The 22,863-nt window shown below is 44.8% G+C and overlaps 1 protein-coding gene across 2 annotated transcripts in view; it reads left to right on the top strand.

Annotated features, from left to right (window-relative positions):
• Nucleotides 1–553: 553 nt before the first annotated feature.
• Nucleotides 554–22,863, top strand: part of MFSD12 (major facilitator superfamily domain containing 12) — a 97,643-nt gene continuing 75,333 nt past the window's right edge. For both annotated transcript variants that reach the window (XM_075337798.1, XM_075337799.1), the window contains exons 1-2: nt 554–1,005; nt 16,909–17,119. In XM_075337798.1, coding sequence (XP_075193913.1) covers nt 738–1,005; nt 16,909–17,119 — 479 coding nt within the window. In that variant the 5' untranslated portion in view covers nt 554–737. The remainder of the gene's footprint in view (nt 1,006–16,908; nt 17,120–22,863) is intronic.

Here is a 22,863-nt window from a genome sequence, read left to right as displayed (position 1 = left end):
TGATGTGTATATATACATATAGCAGGGGGCACTGTGGGGGGTCTTAGTGTAATCTGGGGAGGGGTGGGTGATTTTTATACAGGGGGACATAGTATAATCGTCGGGGCATCATTTATTACTATACTATGCCAATATTGGAATATACTCGAGTGCGATTATCATACTGGATACATTTGGCTTAAAACGCGTCAATGAAAAGCGTATGCGTTTATCAGGCCAGTGCTTGCTGGGTTAATGAACCATTAGTATGTCTCCTGAGCTCCGCACCTGCTAGCACCAGCCGTCTCTCTAATGCCGGGGGTTACGTGCCCTCGTATTTGCTTTTCTTGGAACACAAACTTCTGTCGCTTCACTGTCTACAGCCAGCGGCAGGAAGGCAATCACTACACCCCGGCAAGGAACCGGTTAACCGGGAATCTAGTCACAAGTTTTGGGCGAGGGGGCGGGAGTAAGCGGTAACCAGGCTCTGCCTCTAGCGCTCTCCTGATTGGTGAACGAGCTGCCAATCCTCCTGGGCTCTGAGCTGATGCATCTGTGATTGGTCCGTGGCCCTACTAGGATTTAGACCCCGGAATATAACGCGGCGCTGTAGTCACAGCTCAGATGGTCGGCGCCGCTCGTAGTCGCAGCACGGCGTAGTGATAGCCCGGACCGCCATGGCCGGCTGCAGCTGAGCAGGACAGGGCTATGAGGGCAGGTGTGTGAGCAGATGCTGGCAGTCATTACACAGCGGAGTGATGGCAGACTCTGTGCCCGCCCTGAGCCTGTGCCAGAAGCTGGGCTATGCCACTGGCCACTACCTGAACGACCTCTGCGCCTCCATGTGGTTCACCTACTTCTTGGTCTACTTTCACTCGGTGCTGGGATTCGACTCGTTTTACGCCGGGCTCCTCCTGCTGGTTGGGCAGGTAGCTGATGGCATCTGCACCCCTCTGGTTGGCTACGAATCGGATCGGCACTCTGTCATTCGGACCTATGGGCGCAGGAAGTCCTGGCATCTGATCGGTAGGTGTGGGGCACGGTGGCAGGAATGACAGCAGCATATAGTCTGACACTCCGAAGGTGGGCATTGTGTGCCACTGAGCCTGTGCCATCTGGAGGGCTTCTTATAGGGCACAGGCGACGGGTGGCGCTGTCCATACTGGCCAGGAGTGCAAGTGGCCAGATCTGAGCTGTCACCAAGTGTAAGGGACCCACATGATTAGCTTGTGCCAGTCTGGGGTATGGTGCCCGGACCTGTGTATGCCCGTCTCCATGTATTGGGGCCGGCTTTACCATAGACTGTGCACACTGCTCTGCTGTTCTTTTCTGACTTTTTTTTTTTTTTTTGCTGTGTGGTTTTTTCCAGAAATAAGTGAGCCATTGCCCAGTGGAAGAACGGACCGGTCACTTATTGCAACCGCTTCATGGCTTTCAAAGCCCAGAGCAGCCCTGTGCACAGCCAGTTGTTACCATTGCAGTGCATGTGCTCACTTTTATATTTACACTCATTCAGAGGCAACCCAAAGATTAGTTTCGTATCTTTGTTGTTCTTCGTCATGGAGCCCCCCCATATGCCTGGATTGGTTTGATCCGTAACTTGATAAAAATCTCATATGGGTCTCTGGATTTTGCTGTGGACCACTCCATCCACAAAAATGTCCCGTTCATATATAAACTAATGGGCTATGTGCCCACGGGAGCTTGCTTCTGTGGATTTTGCCACGGAACATCTGCAGATTTATCTGTATTTTCTAGATAAATCTGCAGGTTTTAGCACGTACAGACATGCCTCATGTTATCCTATGGGGACATGGGGAGTGCTGTGTCTATGCTGCGGTATGTGCGGCTGCAGAATATGCTGCGGATGTCCCACAGCCGCCCATAACTGCATGCAATTATTCCTGTGGAATTCCCGGCTCTCCACTATGGAGATAGAGGCCGGGGCTTCCGCAGGTAAGTTGCACGAATGTCCGCAGGCTTACCGCAGCTATTTCTATGGAATCTCGCAGCAATGGATAGCTGCGGATTCATGGAAACCTGCAGACGTACCTGCGGATATATCCGCGGGTACATTGTCCCATGGGCACATAGCCTTAGGCCATGTGCGCACACTGCATTTTTTGCACATTTGTTTGGGTGCAGTTTTGGTCTCATAACTGCATACATTTCATTCCCCAGCAAAGTCTGAGATTTCATTTTTCCTGTCCACACGTTGCAGTTTTTTTTTAGCTGCGTCTTTGTGGTGACCACTACAGCTTGTCAATTCTTTTGTTTTGTTTTTTTTCCCTGCGTCTTTCACCCATTGAATGTAATGGGAAAAAAACGCGTGTCTTTGCGGGTTTTTTGTTTGGTGGGTAAAAAACGCTGCATCTCTGGTTTAAAAAAACGCAGCGTGCGCACATAGCCTTAACGGTACAAATCCTAACCATAAAAAAACAGACAAATCTGTATGTGGAAAATCTGATTCCTGTATGAGCCCTAACATGGGGGCCCAGAATAGGTAACAATTAGGACTACATGGAAGGCTCCGTCTTTTATCATATGCAAAAATAATTCTGACTTGTAAGACTTTGTGTGTGTGTGTGTGTTTTATAATCTTCTCCTGAAAAATGTGCTAGGGAGTATTTTCAGGGTAGGCCTTATTTTTTGGGAAATGGATAGCTTTACACCCAAAAGAAGGCAGACATACCCCAGCAAAATGGCACTTACCGGACCCCTGACATCTACGCCACTGTCAGGTCCTACTGTGTTCCTCAGCAGTTACTTGAAGCGGTATCACTCACGCAGAGTTAATGAGCGGAGTGATACTGGGAATCGGTGTGCCATGTAATAATCCAGGCTAATTTCTATCTAAATGATCACTAAATATTTGCTTGGAATTCCGCAACTTAAAAGGTGAATCAGAAGAGCATAAGGATATGTGCCCACGTTGCGTTCTGTCCCTGCAGACATTTCTGCAGCGATTTGAACAGCACACGTGCGCTTCAAATCGCTGCAGAAACAGTGCGTACTGAAAAGTCGATTTCATGCGCTCTGGATTCTGCCTCTCCCATAGACAGCGCGGGGGCTGCATACAAAGCACACGAAAGTAGTCACATGTCACTACTTAGAACGCAGCGCTTCGGCAGTAGCTGAAGCGCTGCGTTCTAATACGCCACGTGGGCATGGATTAGGCACAATCTTCATAGATTGTGCTGGGGACACAGGACGCATGCAGTTAGGCTGCAGTGCAGAACGCAGCGTAACCATGTAAAATACGCTACGTGGGCACATAGCCTTAGATACATTTTGGACGCTTTGTTAACGTTTTGTGAAACAGTTGATTATACTTCATTACAGAAAAATGCAGATGTTGACTTCTGTTTTAAATTGCAGTCCCCCCCTGTATACACTGGGTAAAGTTCCTGACATACAGTATATGCTAGTGGTGTAAGTCCTCATCTGAAATCGCAGTGCCTTGTTGCAACACTGGATGCATTAACTTCCTATGGATTGTCATTGTTAACTACAACACTCACATGTTTCCAAATGTGTTGGAGTTTGGTCGCAGGCAAGAAAGTGTCAGTGTAAGTCGTCTGTACTTGACTTGCATGTTTATAGCAAAATAAGAGCTCAAAGTTGTACAAATGTGTTTGGTTGTGTAGCCCCAGCCTTGTATCAGAGTTGCATGTATGTTTATTATAAGGCTAGGTTCACATTTCTGTTAAAATGTATCAGTCACAATCCGCGGCTATGGTAAACGACGCAATCCATTTAGCAGATTCCGTTGTGTCCCATAGACTTGTATTAGTGGTGGATTGCGACTGATGACTTGGTGTTGCATCCGCTGTGCCGCGGTCAGTCGTTTTTGGACTGATCGCCGAGCGGAAACAATGCAGAATGTAACGTTTTTCGGGCCATCAAAATCAACGCACCGTGCAGGAATCAATCGCCATCCGTCACGCTTGTAATGGATGTCTATGGTGCTGGATTCCGTCGTAATCTGTCTTACAACGGAATCCAGCGCTGGATTCCGTCATGCTCTACTGAGTATGCCCAGCATGTTTGGCACACCCACTGGGCTGTCCCAAACACAAACGGATCATGACTGGTCCGTCAAATGGACGCACAGCGGATGGAACGGACGCGACGCATCAGTTTTTGTTTTTTTTTCACAGGATTCCTGTGAAAGGACTCCTGTGAAAATACATCCGTTGCGTCAGTTGACATCTAAAAAAATGACTGATCTGTTGCTGACGGACCTGATGGATTTAAAACGGAAATGTGAACCTAGCCTAATGTTCGGGAGAACTAGGGATTGGACATGTTGGATTTCGACTGTTGGCTGAATAGTTGGTACAATGTATTTTGCATAAACACACGGGACAAAATGGCACCATAGACAAGCTATAGGTCACCTTACAGCTTTTTGTGTATGTGCTCCTGAAGGGACCAAAATTGGTAATATCAAAGTGTACTGCCTACTGTAAGACCTGGAACAAGTGCAAAGCAGTACCCGGCTCCGTGGTAGGTATGGTCCCCTGATTACCTGGATCCCGAAAAACTATCCAAGTTATGTCACCAGTTAGTCCAGTGTCATAACTCAAGTCTTCAAGGCCCCCCCAATAGGTCATGTTTCACGATCTCTTCAATATTGAGCAGGGGACTGTCTCATACTACATAAGTGTTATCTAGGATATCCTCATACATGAGGACTGGTGTTGAGAAACCCTGATTTAGCTAATTTCACCACATTGGTGAAGGTGGTCAGACCTCTGAACACTAACCAACCTGCTGCAGAGGTGTGACTGTCATGCCGGAGGCTGAAGAGGAAATGTGGTTCAATAAGGAGGGGGCATGTGACAGTTATCCGCCATCAGTTAGGCAATAGGAAGTAGACGTGGTATATTGGCGTTTTTATTATGAAACCAGCTGTGACACGTTTATCTCCGGCAGACAGACAGCGGGCCTGACATAATCTCCTTCATTAATCTGATGCAGTAAAAACGATGAAACCTCATCCGCACAAGGAAGCGAAAAACAAGTCAAGCATTTCAGTGGGTGCCGTTAATGTCAAGCCCATACGCCGATGTGTTGTGAAATCAATGGTTTGTGGGGGTAAATGGTGCATAAAGGTGTCTTATTAATCTGAAGTGATACTCTATTAGACAGGGTTTGTCCCCCCCCCCCCTCCCCCATCCCCCTTTCATATTAGAGGTATACAAGAGAAGAAAATCTAGCATATTTCATGCTGGCAACTGTAGCTGTTTTCGACTATCGTTTCCTGTTTCAGGAAACGTTTCCAGCTATTTTCTTTAGATAGGATTACAATGACTAGTGGATCTTGTCATCACCTGTGTATAAAGATTATCTATCACAATAGGCAAAGTCACAACTGTCCCTGCTCGATCCTTCCTTTACAATGACCCATGCACAGTCCATTTAAGGGCCCTTTTTAGCCAATATTTATTTTGTTTTCTTCTGAACGGGATGAAATGGCTGCAGAGTGGAATTTAAAGAAAAAGCTCAAGTGGATAATTAAGAGTACAATTATATCAAACCCAAGGAAAAAAAGAATCCTAATCTGTTTAATAGTATTATATCATTAAAATGTATTAGTTCCCATTAAGGCCCAGTCACACACGACTTACCAGCGATCCTGAAAACGATGCGACCTGATAGGGATTGCAGGTAAGTCGCTGGGAGGTCGCAGGTGAGATGTCACACAGTCAGATCTTACCAGTGATGCAGGAACAATACAGGTCGCAGTAGCGACCTGTATAATGATCTCGGTAGTCACTGTCACCCTGTCACACAGTGTCAAACACAGCGATGTGTCCTGCCCAGCAGGAGATCGACTTTGAAGAAAATGGCCTGGACCATTCTGCAACGACCGGTGACCTCACAGCAGGGGCCTGATCGCTGGTAGACGTCACACATAACGAGATCGCTAACGGGATCGCTAATGCGTCACAGAAACCGTGACTCCGCTGCGATCTCGTTGTGTGACGGTACCTTTAATCATCATATAAGCAAAAACAATGTAAACACTAAGCAAGGAGAGCTACCCCTAGTCAACCCTATTATTTCTACCTTGCCATGAAGGTTGGCACCCTAATCCTGCACAAATGGCGCCCCTGCTCAGTCAACTGTCCCTACAGGCCCTAGAGCCCCTAATAAGGTGGAATACGGGACAGTATAATTACCAAAATGTACCGTAGCGAACACACTCTAAGTGGGGAAAATACCAAAAAGATACAAATGCCAAACAACCAGTAAGATTAGTTCTGGAGAATAAAGGGGCGAAGGCACACATGCCACTGTTTTTAAAAAGTGGTCAAAGACCACCCGATGTGTTTTCCCTCCAAAATAAGAGATTCCTCAGGAGTGGACAACAAACATAAATACTGGTAAAACCCAGATTACCAAAAGTGGTAAAATGCACTACACATAAAAACGGTGCTCACTGTTTAAAATGCTAGCACCTGCTTATATTAGAGCTATAGTGCACGCCTGAAAAAAAACATACAAAATGCCTAAAAACAGAGATCCCTTAAGAGCAGGCATATATCCATATCAGATTAACAATAGTACATAATAACCACAACCTGATATAGTAAGAAACCTGCATGTATACAACACTACTAGTAGCAGGTACAAAAAGACAAAGATATGGCACTTGGCTCAATCTAGCGGATTGATGATACAAATCACAGCAAGCAGGCACCAGTTTGGGAGTTCCCAAAGGGGTAGCCAGATCCCCAAGTGGCCAGTGGCTGCCAGGTCAGTGCAGCAGCCTCAGACATCCTCAGGTGTAGGAGACATATAGTACTCCTCAGCCCAGATGCGGACATAAAATGCATAGGCATGTTGCTGTTTGTTTTGGGTGTCGTGTTTTGGATTATTTTTTTTTTTGCCTCTACTGCAGAGATTGGCAAAATATTTGGAACTTAAGGAGTTACGTCCAAGATGTTTCAGTTAATTTTCACTTAGGTGTACTTTTGCATGTATGAGTTGCCCAATTATAAGCAGTCAGAAAAAGAACATGCTTCCTCAATTGCTTAGGCTTCTTGGTGTGTGATACAGCTCTGGTCTACCTTCCTGCATGATTAGAAAGTGCTGGGTATGACTTGCACCTTTTCAGATAGAGGGGCAGCACGGCTGAGTTTAGCTGTCCATTATGGACCCTTCTATCAGCTCTCCTCACATGCCATGGTCAGGTTTGCTGAACACAGCCCCAGAATAATCTGGTGACAGGTTCTCTTTAAAGGGTTAATGTAACTTCATAACTTCACCCTTTGTTGTACATTTGACTAACAAGCTAATGTGTGAATGGATATGGGCTGACTATGGTGAGATTTCTCAGGTTGATTTAACCCCTTAAGGACGAAGCCAGTTTTGTACTTAATGACCAGGCCATTTTTTGCAATTCTGACCAGTGTCACTTTATGAGGTCATAACTCTGGAACGCTTCAACAGATCCCGGTGATTCTGACATTGTTTTTTCGTGACATATTGTACTTCATGATAGTTATAAATTTAGAACGATATTTTTTGCTTTTATTTGTGAAAAAATCGGAAATTTGATGAAAATTTGGAAAATTTTGCAATTTTCAAACTTTTAATTTTTATGCCCTTAACCCAGAGAGTTATGTCACACAAAACAGTTAATAAATAACATTTCCCACATGTCTACTTTACATTAGCGCAATTTCTGAAACAAAATGTTTTGGGGTTAGGAAGTTAGAAGGGGTCAAAGTTCATCAGCAATTTCCCATTTTTTCAACAAAATTCACAAAACCATTTTTTTAGGGACCACATCACATTTGAAGTGACTTTGAGAGGCCTAAGTGACAGAAAATACCTAAAAGTGACACCATTCTCAAAACAGCACGCCTCAAAGTGCTCAAAACCACATCCAAGAAGTTTATTAACCCTTCAGGTGCTTCACAGGAACTAAAGCAAAGTGGAATGAAAAAAAGCAAAAAATAAAATTTTACCTAAAATGTTGCTCTACCCCAAATTTATTCACTTTTAGAAGAAATAACACAACAAAATGAACCCCAAAACTTGTTACCCACTTTCTTATGAACGCGCCAATACCCCACATGTGGTCAGAAACCTTTGTTTGGACAAATGGGAGGGCTCGGAACAGAAGGAGCAATATTTGAATTTTGGAAAGCAAATTTGGCTGAAATAGATTGCGGGCACCATGTTGCATTTACATGTCCGCCAAGGTACCTAAACAGCAGAAACCCCTTACAAGTGACACCATTTTGGAAACTAGACCCCTTAAGGCTTCTATCTAGGGGTATAGTGAGCATTTTGGATCCACAGGTACTTCACAGATTTTGATAACGTTACGTTGTCACATTGAAAATTTTCATTTTTTTCTCAAAAATGTTGCTTTAGCATCAATTTTTTCACTTTTTCAAGAGGTAATTCCAAAAATGTGACCCCAATGTTTGTTACCCACCTTTTTATGAGCGCGGTGATACCTCACTTGTGGTCTGAAACCTTTGTTTGGAGAAATGGGAGGGCTTGGAACGGAAGGAGCAATATTTGAATTTTGGAAAGGAAATTTGGCTGAAAAAGATTGCGGGCACCATGTCGCATTTGGAGGACCCCTAAGGTACGTAAACAGCAAAAAAACACCACAAGTGACCCCATATTGGAAACTAGGCCCCTCAAGGAATTTATCTTGATGTTTGGTGAGTACCCTGAACCCCCAGGTGCTTTACAGAAGTTTATAACGTTGAGCCATGAAAATAAAAAAATAAAATTTTACCACAAAATTGTTACTTCAACCAGGTAGCTTTTTTTTTCACAAGGGTAACAGGAAAAAAATCACCATGAAATTTATTGCGCAATTTCTCCTGAGTTTGTTGATATCTTGTATGTGGTGGAAATCAACTGTTTGGGCACACTACAGGGCTCAGAAGAGAAGGAGTGCAATTTGACTGCAAAATTGGCTGGAATCAATAGCGGACGCCATGTTGCATTAGGAGAACCCCTGAGGTGCCTAAGCAGTGGAGGTCCCCCACAAGTGACCCCATTCTGGAAATAAGACCCCTCAAGGCTTTAATCTAGGTGTATATTGAGCATTTTGAATCCACGAATACTTCACAGAATTTGATAAGCTTAGGTTGCCATATTGAAATTTTCATTTTTTTCACAAAAATGTTGATTTAGCGACACATTTTTCACTTTTTCAAGAGGCAACAACAAAACGTGTACCCCACAGGTTGTTATCTAATTTCTTGTGAGCGCAGGGATACCACACATGTGGCCAAAAACCTTTGTTTGGATAAATGGGAGGGCTTGGAATGGAAGGAGCACCATTTGAATTTTGGAAAAGTTGAAGTAAATTGCGCGCACCATGTCACATTAGCAGGGCCCCTTGGGCACCTATACATCAGAAACCCCCCACAAGTGACCTCATTTTGGAAACTGGACCCCTCAAGGATTTTATTCAGGAGTATAGTAAACATTTTGAATCCACAGGTACTTCACAAAACTGTTGCTGTAGCAAAAAATTTCTCACTGTTAAGGGGGCTTTACACGCTGCGACATCGCTAATGCGGAGTCGTTAGGGTCACGGAATTGGTGACGCACATCCGGCCGCATTAGCAATGTTGCTGCGTGTGACACCGATGAGCGATTTTGCATCGTTGCAAAAACGTGCAAAATCGCTCATCGGTGACATGGGGGTCCATTCTCGATTATCGTTACTGCAGCAGTAACGATGTAGTTCGTCGCTCCTGCGGCAGCACACATCGCTATGTGTGACGCCGCAGGAACGAGGAACCTCTCCTTACCTGCCTCCCGGCCGCTATGAGGAAGGAAGGAGGTGGGCGGGATGTTCCGGCCACTCATCTCCGCCCCTCCGCTTCTATTGGGCGGCCGCTCAGTGACGTCACTGTGACGCCACACGGACCGCCCCCTTAGAAAGGAGGCGGTTTGCCGGTCACAGCGACGTCGCCGGGCAGGTAAGTATGTGTGACGCATCTGCGCGATGTTGTGCGGCACGGGCAGCGATTGCCCGTGTCGCACAACAGATGGGGGCGGGTACCCACGCTAGCGATATCGGGACCGATATCGCAGCGTGTAAAGTAGCCTTTAGGCTATGTGGCCATGATCCAGCGACACGGCGTCTAGTACCCAGTGTCAGCCTCCTGCAGAAATGTGAGTGTTGTCCACGGGAGAACGCAGCTGCCCATGCCCACGATTTGGGTTCAGGCTGCTGTGGACTTTAGTTCTATTCTACCTGCAAAGAACACTCATCTCCGCAGCATAAATTGACATCCTGAGGCTCGGGAAGCTGCGCCACAGGTCGATTTATGCTGCGGAGAAAAGAAACACAGTGGGCACGGGATTTCTAAAAATCCTGCCACTGTGCTTCTACTGCACAACGCAGCGTTATGGACGCAGGGAAAACACTCTGCGCCCAAAACGTTGCAAACCCTGATTGTGGGCACACAGCGTAAAATGCTACAATGGATGAATGGATAGATGTCAAACATATATAACGTCCCACCCCCCTGCATATTCTAAGCTGGCGCCCTTTAGTGCCTTTCATGTGACACTAAAGGATGCCTAGCCTTGTATTTAGCCCAAAAAAAAAAAAAAAGAATTAAAATAAATGACGTGGGGTCCCCCCTATTTTTGATAGCCAGCTAGGGTAAAGCAGACAGCTGTAGCCTGCAAACCACAGCTGACAGCTTCATCTTGTCTGGTGATCAATTTGGAGGGCTCCCCAAGCTGTTTTTTTTTTTTTTAATTATTTATAAATAAATAATTAAAAAAAAAAAACAAACGTGGGGTCCCCCCAAATTAGATCACCAGCCAAGGTGAAGCTGACAGCTGGGGTCTGGTATTCTCAGGATGGGAAGAGCCACGGTTATTGGACTCTTCCCAGCCTAAAAATAGCAGGCCGCAGCCGCCCCAGAAGTGGCGCATCCATTAGATGCGCCAATTCTGGCGCTTCGCCCCAGCTCATCCCGCGCCCTGGTGCGTTGGCTAACGGGGTAATGAATGGGGTTGATACCAGGTGTGTAATGTCACCTGGCATCAAGCCCAGCAATTAGTTATGTCACGGCGTCTATCAGATACCCGACATAACTAATTGACAGTAATAAAAAAAAATTGACAACAAAAAAAAATTTATTTGAAAAAACACTCCCCAAAACATTCCCTGATTGACCAATTTATTGAAAAGAAAAAAAAAAATCCACAATAATCCATTTGGACGTCCCACGTCGACTCTGGACCTTCTAGAATATGGGGGACACGTTCAGGGAACGTATCCCCCATTTTCTAGGAGGGCAGACCCTCCATTTGAGGAGAGTGGGTGCAAAGAATCTGCACCCACCCTCCCTGGGTCACAGCTGCAGTGTGCGAGCAGCCAGCGTCCTGAACACAGGAAGCTGACAGCTGCGCTCTGCTCATGTGACCGGAGTCTGCAGAGAAGGAGCCGGAGGAGGGGGCCGCGGGGGATCAGAGCTGCGACAGGTATGTATGACACCGGGGGACACCGGGGGGGGGTAGGGGGGGACCCGGCAGGGCCTAGGGAGCAGGTTTCTGTCGTATGTGTTATGGCACATACGACAGAAACCATAGGAACAGTGGAAATGCGGCCGGCGCGCTGCTGTGATCGCCGGTGCGCGCGGCCATCTTGGATTTTCGGGAGGGGGTTGGGGGTCGGGGGGGGCACTTTGGGGACACCGGGGGACCGGAGGGAACCGGGAAAAAGATTTATCTCCCATCTGGCATGTTTGATCATGCCAGATGGGAGATAAATCATTTTTTACCGGCGCGGTCATTTACTATAACTTGATGATCGGTATACGGTGTATACCGGTCATCAGGTGAGCGGGGACCGGAAAAACCGGCCCGAATCATGATCTCCAGGGTCTCAGCTACCCCCGGCAGCTGAGACCCCGGAAATTTTCTGACTCTGGGGGGCGCTAGACCCTTTTTTCCGACCGCCGTTAAAAAGCGGCGGATCGGAAAAAGTACCCTTATTTACCGCCGTTAAAAGGCGTATCGGCGGTCGTAAAGGGGTTAATAATGTTTGATTATTTGGATAAGGCCAAACTTCTAGCCTTTGAGAATAAAGCTTTCTGTTTTATCTAATCGGGGAACATTCTTACTGGTAATGTAGCACATTGGCGTACCGCTAATAGAGGCAGGCCACGCGACCGCTATGGGGCCTGTGAGTTGGCACTGCCCCCCCTTCCCGTCAGAGGCCGATGCAATTGAAAGCAGTGATGAGTGAGTGGTGTGCTCACTCATCACTGCTCATAAACTTCTGAAATTTTTGCGCCAAGAGTGGCATAAGGTCTCACAACAGCAGTGTGAAAGACTGATGGGAAGCATGCCAAGATGCATGAAAGCTGTGATTAAAAAAAATCATGGTTATTCCACAAAATATTGATTTCTGAATTCTTCCTGAGATAAAATTAGTATTGTTGTTTCTAAATGATTATGAACTTTTTTTCTTTGCATTATTTGAGGGCCGAAAGCAATGCATTTTTTTTTCTTTTTTTTATGACCATTTCTCATTTTCAGAAAATACAAAATGTATTTGTTGGAAATTTGTAGATGTGTTAGTAGTTTATAGAATAAAAAACCATTTTACATGTAACTCAAATATACCTTTTTAAGGAGAAAAATCAGAAACTGACCATTTTGCAGTGGTCGTACAGTAATTTTTGCTATCTATCTTTGTGTGGGTGTGGTGTGTGTGTGTTGAAATCATGGGGTCCCATGGTAGAATTTCTATGTACGCCTTGGTGTAGCATGCAGTATGTTTATAGAACCGCAGGATTGGAGTGATTGGCGTGACCTGTGCTTTCTTTTGCTCCTGAGTGAGCCAAAAAAAAGCAATTTATTTAAGACCTGGATTGATATTGAGCCATTGAAGCGTCCCTCAGATCAGTATAATGGCAGGAACTAAACCAGGGAAATCTGATCTTGGAGTGCAATATCTTACTTTATTTCAAGCGGGCCAAGAATCAAACTGTATGAGGAACTGGCAGATGTGGGCTTCTTACTAACACAATCTTGTGTAATGAATCACACAGGGATATAACTTGTGTGCGCTATAGTAAGTCAGTCACGTGACCACCAATACGACGTAAAACTGACCTGAGATAGAAGTGAATAGCATCCCCATCCCTCACAGGTGAAAATGCAGCAACTATACACTATAGCTGACAACTTGCTTTATCAGTCAGTGTTGGCACTAACCATGGCTATTTAACCCCTTTAAAGGGAACCTGTCATCAGAAATTTTGCACTAAACCGAAGATTCCCCCTCTGCAGCTCCTGGGCTGCATTCTAGCAATGTTCCTGTTTGTGCCCCCTTTCTGACCAAAATAGACGTTGTAAAGTGGTACCTTTTTGTATTCAGATCTTGATAATGGTACAAGGGGGCGGGGGCTCTCTGGTGTCCATTAGTCTGCCTCCCTGTCGCTTTAGGCCATCCCCATCGCGCAATTTCAAAGGGGTGACGTGAGGTAAACTGGCCAGCGCTTGCGCAGAGTGGTGAAGGTGGCGGTGAAAGCGCGACCAAGAGATTATGGGCGGGTACTTGCTTGATAAGTCACAGCGTCGACCATAATCTCGCGCATGCGCCGTGCCACACTCGTGAGACTGTGCAATGTGCACAGTGTGACTGCTGGTGAAGTGTCGCGCATGCGCGATATTATGGGCGATGCTGTGACTTTCATCAGCAAGTACCCGCCCATAATCTCGTGGTCGCGCTTTCACCGCCGCCTCCACCGTTCTGCGCTGGCCAGCTTACCTCACGTCACCTCTTTGAAATTGCGCGATGGGGGACGGCCTAAAGCGACAGGGAGGCAGACTAACGGACACCAGAGAGCCCGCCCCCGTGTACCATTATCAAGATCTGAATACAAAATGGTACCACTTTACAAAGTCTTTATGTGCCCCCTTTCTGACCAAAATAAACAGGAATATTGCTAGAATGCAGCCCAGGAGCTGCAGAGGGGGAATCTTAGGTTTAGTGCAAAATTTCTGATGACAGGTTCGCTTTAATCAATTAAGAGAATCCAGCACTCAGGGTTTGTAAATGAAGTGAAAAAATTATTTATTTTGACAGGCGTGAAATTGTGACAATGAAATATAACGTTTCGGTCACGGATTACCTTCAGACCGGTTCACACAAGCTGCCTGTATCTGCAGAACGCTCCTGTAACAACGTTGCACAATCTGCCTCACAGGTCCTCTTTAGTGCACATGACCCCAGAGTTTCGGTCATGCACACTACTTCGGTTTGAAGCCAGGACGCATACACCAGGCTTCATAGTGCGCATGACCCAAACTCCAGGGTCATGCGCACTGAGCCGAAATCCCCCATTAGACGCGATGGCAACGGAGAGGTGGGTGAGATCATCCTGACACTGCCCATTCATTAGCATCTTAGCACACCCACAGGGGCGTACTAATATGCTAATGGAGCCAACTAGCCAGGGGAACTAACACCCAGGGGATTAGTCCCCGCGCTCATTAGCATATCATAAAAGATTCTTAGAAATCCATTTTCTAAAGATCTCTTTATCTATACTAGTGTATATAGGGACAGTTAGGCAGGGATTAGCAATAAGCATCCAGAACTGCTCGTGGTCCGGGGGCATATTGGACCTGACAGGTTCCCCTTAACTAGACAGTAAATGGCCCAGTGCTTGTGAATGGATCCCATGAGATGTTGTCTAACTGTATCCTCCTTTATTACATGATCGGGATATTCGCATCAGGGAAACGGCAATCTCAATTTAGTCTGAATTTTTCATTTTTATAAACAATGAATCTCCAATTCACCCACTGTGTAAAAAGGATAAAAAATAAATTTTTTGGATGTTACTTTGACTAGAAATATAGAAATAGAAATACCACTGAAGGAATAATTTCTGCCTACAAGGTTATGGCAACAAATTTTATTCTGCATATACATTCCTGACATCTGAAGCACATTAGAAATATCCCGGTTGGGGAGGTGTTAAAATTAATCTACAGAATTAGGTGATCAAAATGAAAGGGGAAGTAAAATGTAGACTGAGCCAGCGTCATTATCCAAAAAAATGGTTGTTAAATTGAGCATTCCACATAGATAGATAGGTAGATATAGATCGACATATGATTATTAATCAAACTACTAAAGGGAAGAAAATGAAGTATGGTAACATATAGGAGACTATTTAATGGCATAGAAGAGATAAGAAAAAACTTATTGGAATGCTCAATATGGATAAAAATCTAGGGGCAATTCTAATCCACTGATTTGTAGGTAAAAAGCCCCTATGTTGGGAGATGTGCTGTCACCCAGTACATTCTTGAGGGGACAAGACAGCGGTTAAAACCTGGTCACCAAAATCAAGTTTTCATCTACTACAAAAAAATAAATGCTCAATTGCAATAGTACGAATGTAGTATACTTGCTGAAACGCAATAGGATTGCTGCATGGGAGACCCCTGAAAATCCGTGCAAGGAGGAATCTTTCAGATTTTAATGATTGTACAGAAAAGCTTGGCCATATCTAAACATGTTACACAAACATGGAGTTGATACTTCAGGATTTTCAATTTAAGGGATAGAATGGGTTAAGAGGTGGAGACATGGGGAGAAAACGAGTAAGGCTGCTTTCACGCTACGGTTTTTTTAACATGCGTCATGAACCTTTTTTTAACGCAAAAACTAATCCAATGCAAATGCGTTTTCACTTCAATGCATTTGCAATGGACTCACGTCAACATGCGTTCACCTGCGTTTGCGTGCGTTATAGTGAGGATTCAGCTTCTTGCAGTTTTTTAACTTTTTTCAAAAACGCTACTTGTAGCGTTTTTGAGCTGCGTCCAAATACTGCAAATTGCTGGATCCTGACTAAACACGCAAACGCATGTGAACGCTGGCGTGCTGATAGACAGGATCCTGCTTGCTCTGAGCATGCACAGAAACCAGCCTCGCGTGATCAGTCTCTCCCTCCCCCTCCCACTCTCTCCACCTCCCTCCCCCTCCCACTCTCTCCACCTCCTTCCCCCTCCCTCTCTCTCCACTCTCCCCCGCCTGAGACCGGAGGATGCTCGTAACAAAGGTAAACATCGGGTAACCGCGGGCTTAGTTACCCGTTGTTTATCTTGGTTACGGGAGCAGGCAGCTGGCTCCTAGCAGCTGCAGACGCTTGTAACCAATGTAAATATCGGGTATCCAAGCAAGTTACCCGAGGTTTACCTTGGTTACGAGCCTCCACAGCTGTCAGATGTCTGCTCCCAGTCTCACGTTCAGTTCCCTTCACTCCCGATCACATGACTCCAATGCCCGCCCATAAACTTAGTGACAGGATCCTGCAAAATAACATGCGTTTGCATGTGTTTTTCTTTGCAAAAACAGGATCCGCTTTTGCAGCAAAAAAAGTTCATGACGCATGTTAAAAAAACGTAGTGTGAAAGCGGCCTAAATTGTGAATGTTGGTGGATTCACCAGAAGATGACCAGACTCACAAGACCTCATGGGTCAGTCAGGAGGTCAGAAAAGTGAGGGGCTGCAACAGGAAAATGTCAGGTGAGAAATCCATGGTCTCCAGAGTTTAACTGCAATGATCAAGGTGACACCACTGAAACATGTCTGCAAACCTGAATTTTTTTTCTTTGGGGGGGGGGGGGGGGGGTTCTGACTATTTGGATTAGAGATAATTGCAAGTTTGACATTATATTATATATTATATATTGTCAAACTTGCAATTATCTCTAATCCAAATAGATAAGATACAAAAGTATCTGCACCAAACACTGTGTGCCCATATATCTTTTTTTTTTTTTTTTTTTTTTTTTGTTTCATTAGACTTTTTGATGGTTTGGGATTTTTTTTATATACCAATCTGTTTTGGGGTACTTGTATTTTCCTAACAGAAGTTTTTCTCTTTGCAGGAACGTTGAGTGTTCTCATCTCCTTTCCCTTCATCTTCAACCCGTGCCTTGGCTGTTCAGAGAACACACCGCAGTGGGTTGGCTTGATATACTTCATCCCTTTCATTGTCATTTTCCAGTTTGGATGGGCATCTACACAGATCTCTCACCTGGCTTTAATTCCAGACCTGGCTCACAATGAGCATGACAAAGTGGAGCTTACAGCATTCCGGTATGTTCTGATGTGATGGGGACAAAATCCTTGGAAAATATATATGTATATTCTATCCATATTCTTGATTTTGGATCATAAATGGTGGACGGACCCAGACTGTAAAATTCCAGATCTGCACAGTTTAAAACATACCAGAGTGCCTGGCCCAGAATTATCAAGGCATTCCAGCCAATAATCCAAATCCAGCACTCTGGTAATAAAATAAAAAAAATAATAAAGCATGTGGCGCTAAACTTGCCTTACTGAGTCACCGGCACAGCTGTACGTCTGCAGCCGCTCATTCACTTCCAGGGCCGCGCATTACTTAATGTATATACAGATATTCCTGGCCACTGGCATCTGTTGCAGTCAGACGTGCCCCCACGCGGAGTGACAGTGTCTGAAGTTTCCTATCCTAGACCCTGTCTGCAGGTCTATAGCGTACAGTAAAAATTAAATAAAAAAAAGCCATAGGGACCGCTCCGATGTGGTCATACCTAGCATAGATAAAGCCCACAGCTAGAGGCTGTAGTCCCCAGCCATGTGCTTATCTTGGCTGTGTATCAAACTAAGAGGAAACGCATGCGTTTTAAAACTTTTTTTGGTTAAAAAGTTGTTCCCCAGACCTTTTAAAGACCTATGTGAAATCTGGGAAAATCCTCAAAGAATAGACTCCACCATTGCCAAGGTTTCTAAGGATGTGGCTTTTTCCTTCTGAAGTTTCGGATCCCTAAAAGACTTCTTGGATTTAAAAAAAAAAAATCTCTCCAAGGGGCCTGGGAACCAGCAGCATTGTCATTCTTCATACATAAACCAAATATCTTTTTTTTTTTTTCTTCATATATTCCTATAGCAGTAATGCAGTACCAAAGTTCTTTTATACATTGCTGGCTTCTTACTGTGCAGCTGTATGCATTTTCTAGTTACTGTGGTTAGGGTTTGAACTAGTCGGTGGGCAATGGGAAGCCAGTGAAGGGATTGGCAGGGGGGACAGGTGGATTAGTTGGGCAGCCTAGTTTAGAATAGATTGTAGGGGTGCAAGACTGTTAGAAGGGAGGCCACAGAGCAGGAAGTTGCAATAATCCAAGTGGGAGAGGAAGCAATCTACTAGGGTTTTTGCAGCTTCTTGGGAAAGGAATGTACAGATCCGGGAAATATTTTTGAGTTGGAGGCATCAGGAGGTGAGTCGGGCTTGGATGTGTGGCTTGAAAGAGATCAGAGTCTAGCGTTACTCCCAGGCAGCGAGCATGTGGGACTGGGGAAAGTGAGCAGCCATTGACATTGATGGGTATGTCAGGTGGGGGGTTGAGTGAGGAAGAAAAAAGATAATGAATTCTGTTTTGTCCATGTTCAGTTTTAGGAATCTAGCAGAGAAAAAGGATGAAATAGCAGACATTGTGAGATTCTGATTAGTAGGGAGGTGGTCAGGTCTGGAAAGGTAGATCTGCATATCTGTGTAGAGGTGATGCTGAAAGCCGTGGGACTCTGAGCTGTCCCAGGCTGAAGGTGTAAATGGAGAACAGCAGGGGTCAAAGAACTGAGCCTTGGGGGACACTGACATAGGGGGCAAGATGAGGAAGTGGTGGAAGACGCTGAAAGGTCGGTTAAAGGGAACCTGTCAGGTCCCATATGCGTTCTGTGCTATAAGCAGTGTTGTGGGGCCTAATAATTCCTTCCTACCCATCCCTGTATTGTAATATTGTGGAATATGAAAGTAATAATAAAAAACGTTTTATTACTTGCATATTTCCTATGTAAACGAGCAGAATCCCTAGCCCCATGGGCGTCACGTCGCCTTGTGGGCGTTTGCATGTATTCCGCCCCTGTGGGCGTGATACCATGTATTTACATGTGCGATGTCACAATTAGTCTTCAGATCCTGCATGTGTGCACTTAATATTCCCACAGCTGTTATTATGGTGCTCAGTTTACTGTTTGAGATGCGCACTGCGCATGCTCAGACTCCTGCACAGAGCGCATCTGAAGCAGAGAAGCAAGCACCCTGATGACTGCTGCGGGAATGGTAAGTGCGCGGGATCTGAAGACGCTGATGGTGACGTCACACATGTAAATCCATAGTAACACGCCTACAGGGGCGTGATACCACGGAATACATGCAATTGCCCACAGGGCTATGTGACACCCATGGGGCTAGAGCTCCTGATCATTTACATAGGGAATATGTAAGTAATAAAACGTTTATTACTTTCACATTCCACAATATTACAACACAGGGATGGGTAGGAAGGAGTTATTAGGCCACACAACACATTGCTTATAGCTCAGAATGCATATGGGACCTGACAGGTTCCCTTTAAGTATGAGGAGATCCAGGATAGGGCCAAGTCTGTGATGCCTAAAGATGAGAATTTGTAGCAGAAGGGAGTGGTCTACTGTGTCAAAGGCAGATGACCGATCCAGGAGGAGGAGGACGACAGTAGTGTTGCTTGGCTTTGGCGGTTAGTAGGTCATTGGTGACTTTAGTTAAGGCAATTTCAGTGGAATGATGGGGTCGGAAGCCAGATTGTAAAAAGTAAAAGGGAGCAGGAAGAGGTTTGAAGACCGGTAAAGATGGACATGCTGTTCCAGTAGTTTTGAGGCATAGGGGAGAAGTGATATGGGGTGATAGTTTAAGACAGAGGAAGGGTCAAGAGGGCTTTTTGAGGATGGGTGTAATGGAGGCATCCCTAAAGCATGAAGGGAATACACCAGTTAGTGATGGGTAGAAGAGATGGGTTAGGGTTGGGATAAAGACTGGTGAGATTGGTGATCAGGTGGGATGGGAGTGGATAAAGCAGGCAGGTTATGAGATGTGATTTTTGAGAGTAGACTGGAAAGATGATCTGTCGTGGTGGAGATGCAGGATTTGGAGTAAGAAGGCTGAGTAGTTGAGGAGGGGCTGTGGTGATTGTGGGCCAAAGCTTGCTCTGATGTTATCAATCTTCTACTTGAAGAAAGTCAGTATTCATGCACTTTCACCGTGTGCTCCATGGGTCTTTAGTGTTTTAGAGGGTTAACTAAGAGCTCATCTCACCTGTTCCCCATCTAGGGCCCAGCTCTAGGGTCTGGTATCTGGCTCTGCGCATAGGTAGTGAGGAACCCCAGGAGCCAACGGTAGGTTTGGTCAGTGTTCCCAAAAACCCTCCAGATTCCCTCAGGACTATTTTATAAATCTAAAGTCGCTAAACCAGGGCTTAACAGTGGAAAAGTCAAAATGGAGACACTAAAATAAACAGTGAAACTCCTATACCTGTCTTACTACAGGTCAGTGATGGATCTAAAAGACTCTAACTACCACATCCCAGTTCACGTAGAACATCAGATATACCTTAGGGTGGTAGTAGAAATCAGGGGAGTTCAGTTTCACCTGCAATACCAAGGTCTTCCCTTCAGTGTCTCCATGGCTGCAAGGGTCTTTACAAAAATCTCAGCTGAGATGACCTCTTACATAATCAGGGAAAACATCCTACATGTACCTTTTTTTTAATTTAGATTTTTTTTTTTCAGATTATTTTTGTGTAACAGAGTGAATAGAAATATACATTATATGGTATATACACAAACATCAAAGCACACTTAATGGCATATTGTTCAGCAGTACAAATCAATCCTCTGTATAAATGTGTCACATTCTGATTTTCATAAACTAAGCAATTAAACAGCATAACTTTTTATATTTTTTAACTTTTGTTTATTCATAAAGTTTACAACAGTACATCTGTCCAGCCAGAAGATTATTTGACAGTCGCGTTGCTTTGTAACTGATCTCCACTCCTATCCACCCCTCTTTCTGAACTGATCATCAGATCAGTCCCCTTCAACCTCTCCCTGCAGCACACTTCAAGGTTTTGTCATCCTAAAACGCTACCAGATTCTTATTTCCATTTACTGCAGGCATAATAACAGATCTAGCATAGCGTTTTGGACCAACACACCAGAGGGAAGGCCTGGTGCCTCAATCAACTGCTGCTACACTTTATAAAATTTACTCAGCGCTTTCCTCTTTAGATACTACTTTCCAGTCTACGGAAGTTGAGGGGCTGCTAAGTCTGATCATTTTATTTTTTTTTCTATGATGAATGTTGCGTCACATGAAAGCCTTGTCTGTTGTCATAAGCAAAACACAATTTTGAAAACGGTGTTCTACCCATGCGGGAAAACAAAATGGTGGAGTTTAATGTGATATTCACAGCCACTGAGAGCAGAGGAGTGATAAAATTCTTGTTTCTGCAAGGAAAGTGCAAAGGATATTCATGGTGATACGTCGCAGACATTGGGGGATCAATGCCCTTCATATTCCACAGTTAAGAACTGGGTTGCTAAATTTAAAATTTTGGTACTTGAGCACCAATGATGAGGAACGTCCTGAATGATAGTGCTTGTTCTGGAGATCGTTGACGTTGTGCACAACCTCATACTGGAGAATCAACGAATGTCAGCTAAAGCAATAGCAGACATCATGGGGACTTCCCATTTAACGTGTTTGTGTCATTATCCATGACCATTTGAACATAAGGAAGCTATCTGCAAAGTGGGTCCACAAATGTTTGACAACAGATCAGAAAAGCATGCAAGTGTAAACTTCCCGGTCCATTTGTCAGCTTTTCCAGACTGATAAGAATTTTCTGGATTGACTGGTCACTATGGATGCGATCTGGATTTATTTGTATGACCCTGAAATCAAGGAGCAGTCAAGAGTGGAGGCAGTGGTTCTCCTTGTCCAAAGAAGATCAGGATGCAAAGATCAGCCACTAAGGTGATGGCGTCTGTTCTGGGATAAGGATGGTGTGCTGCTAGTGGACTACCTTCAAAAGGGTTCCACCATCAATGAAAGGTATGACATTTAACATTTGGACCAATTAAAGGCAGCTCTGAAGGCCAAAAGGCGCAGCAAGCTGTCCAAAGGAATCTTGGTCCTGCACAAGCGACCATGGCAAAACTGGCATATCTGGGCTTCCAGCTGGTTGACCACCCACCTTATTCACCAGATCTAGCTCCCTCTGACTGTTTCCAAACCTGAAACGCCTAAAGGGTACCACATTTCACACCATTTCTGATGCTATGGCTGCTACGGATGCCTGGTTTGAGGCAGAACTGAAACCTTCTTTTTTTTTTTTTTTTTTTTTTTTTTCTAGGCTTGCATAACTTGGAATACCAATGTAAGAAGTGATATCAGTAGAGTTTGTGGAATAAATGTAAAGTTGTAGGAATCTGTTCCAATATGTCAGACTATTGGTCATCAGTTAAGAGGCCTAGGTCCCGCTCTCATTTATTCTTGACAGTTAACTGGTATCAATCCAGGTGGGTTGGGAGTAATCTCCTATATAGTTCAGATATAAGGCCTCTAGAGGACTCGGGCATAGCCAAAGTACGCAGTGTAGGATTGTCATTCACAGGGCCTGACCTACTCTCTCTCCAATGCATGTTGCAGCTGTAAATTTGAATAGAAAAATACATGTGGGAGATGACATTCAGTCCAAAATTGCTCAAAGCTCTTAACATTATTTTGCAGAACCTGTTAGAATAGATCCCTCTAAATCCTTCAAATTTCTGAATTTATTGTAGGTCTGGGTTCTGCCATAGTGGCCAGAACTCCGCAGACCCATTAACCTTCAGAAGAGATTTGCCCCTGTCCCATACCTTTTTAAAGATCATGGCTAACGTTGGATGTCGTGCCCCGTTCACCTGCCTGTGTCACCTATAGCTGACATACAGGGCTCGAAACTCGTTTGGGCTAAGTTATTCCCAGGTGCTTGAACTCT

This window comes from Anomaloglossus baeobatrachus, chromosome 1 (assembly GCF_048569485.1).
Source record: "Anomaloglossus baeobatrachus isolate aAnoBae1 chromosome 1, aAnoBae1.hap1, whole genome shotgun sequence".
Taxonomy (NCBI): domain Eukaryota; kingdom Metazoa; phylum Chordata; class Amphibia; order Anura; family Aromobatidae; genus Anomaloglossus; species Anomaloglossus baeobatrachus.
The sequence above is the reverse complement of the archived record's forward strand: the minus strand, read 5'-3'. Positions and strand labels throughout refer to the sequence as shown.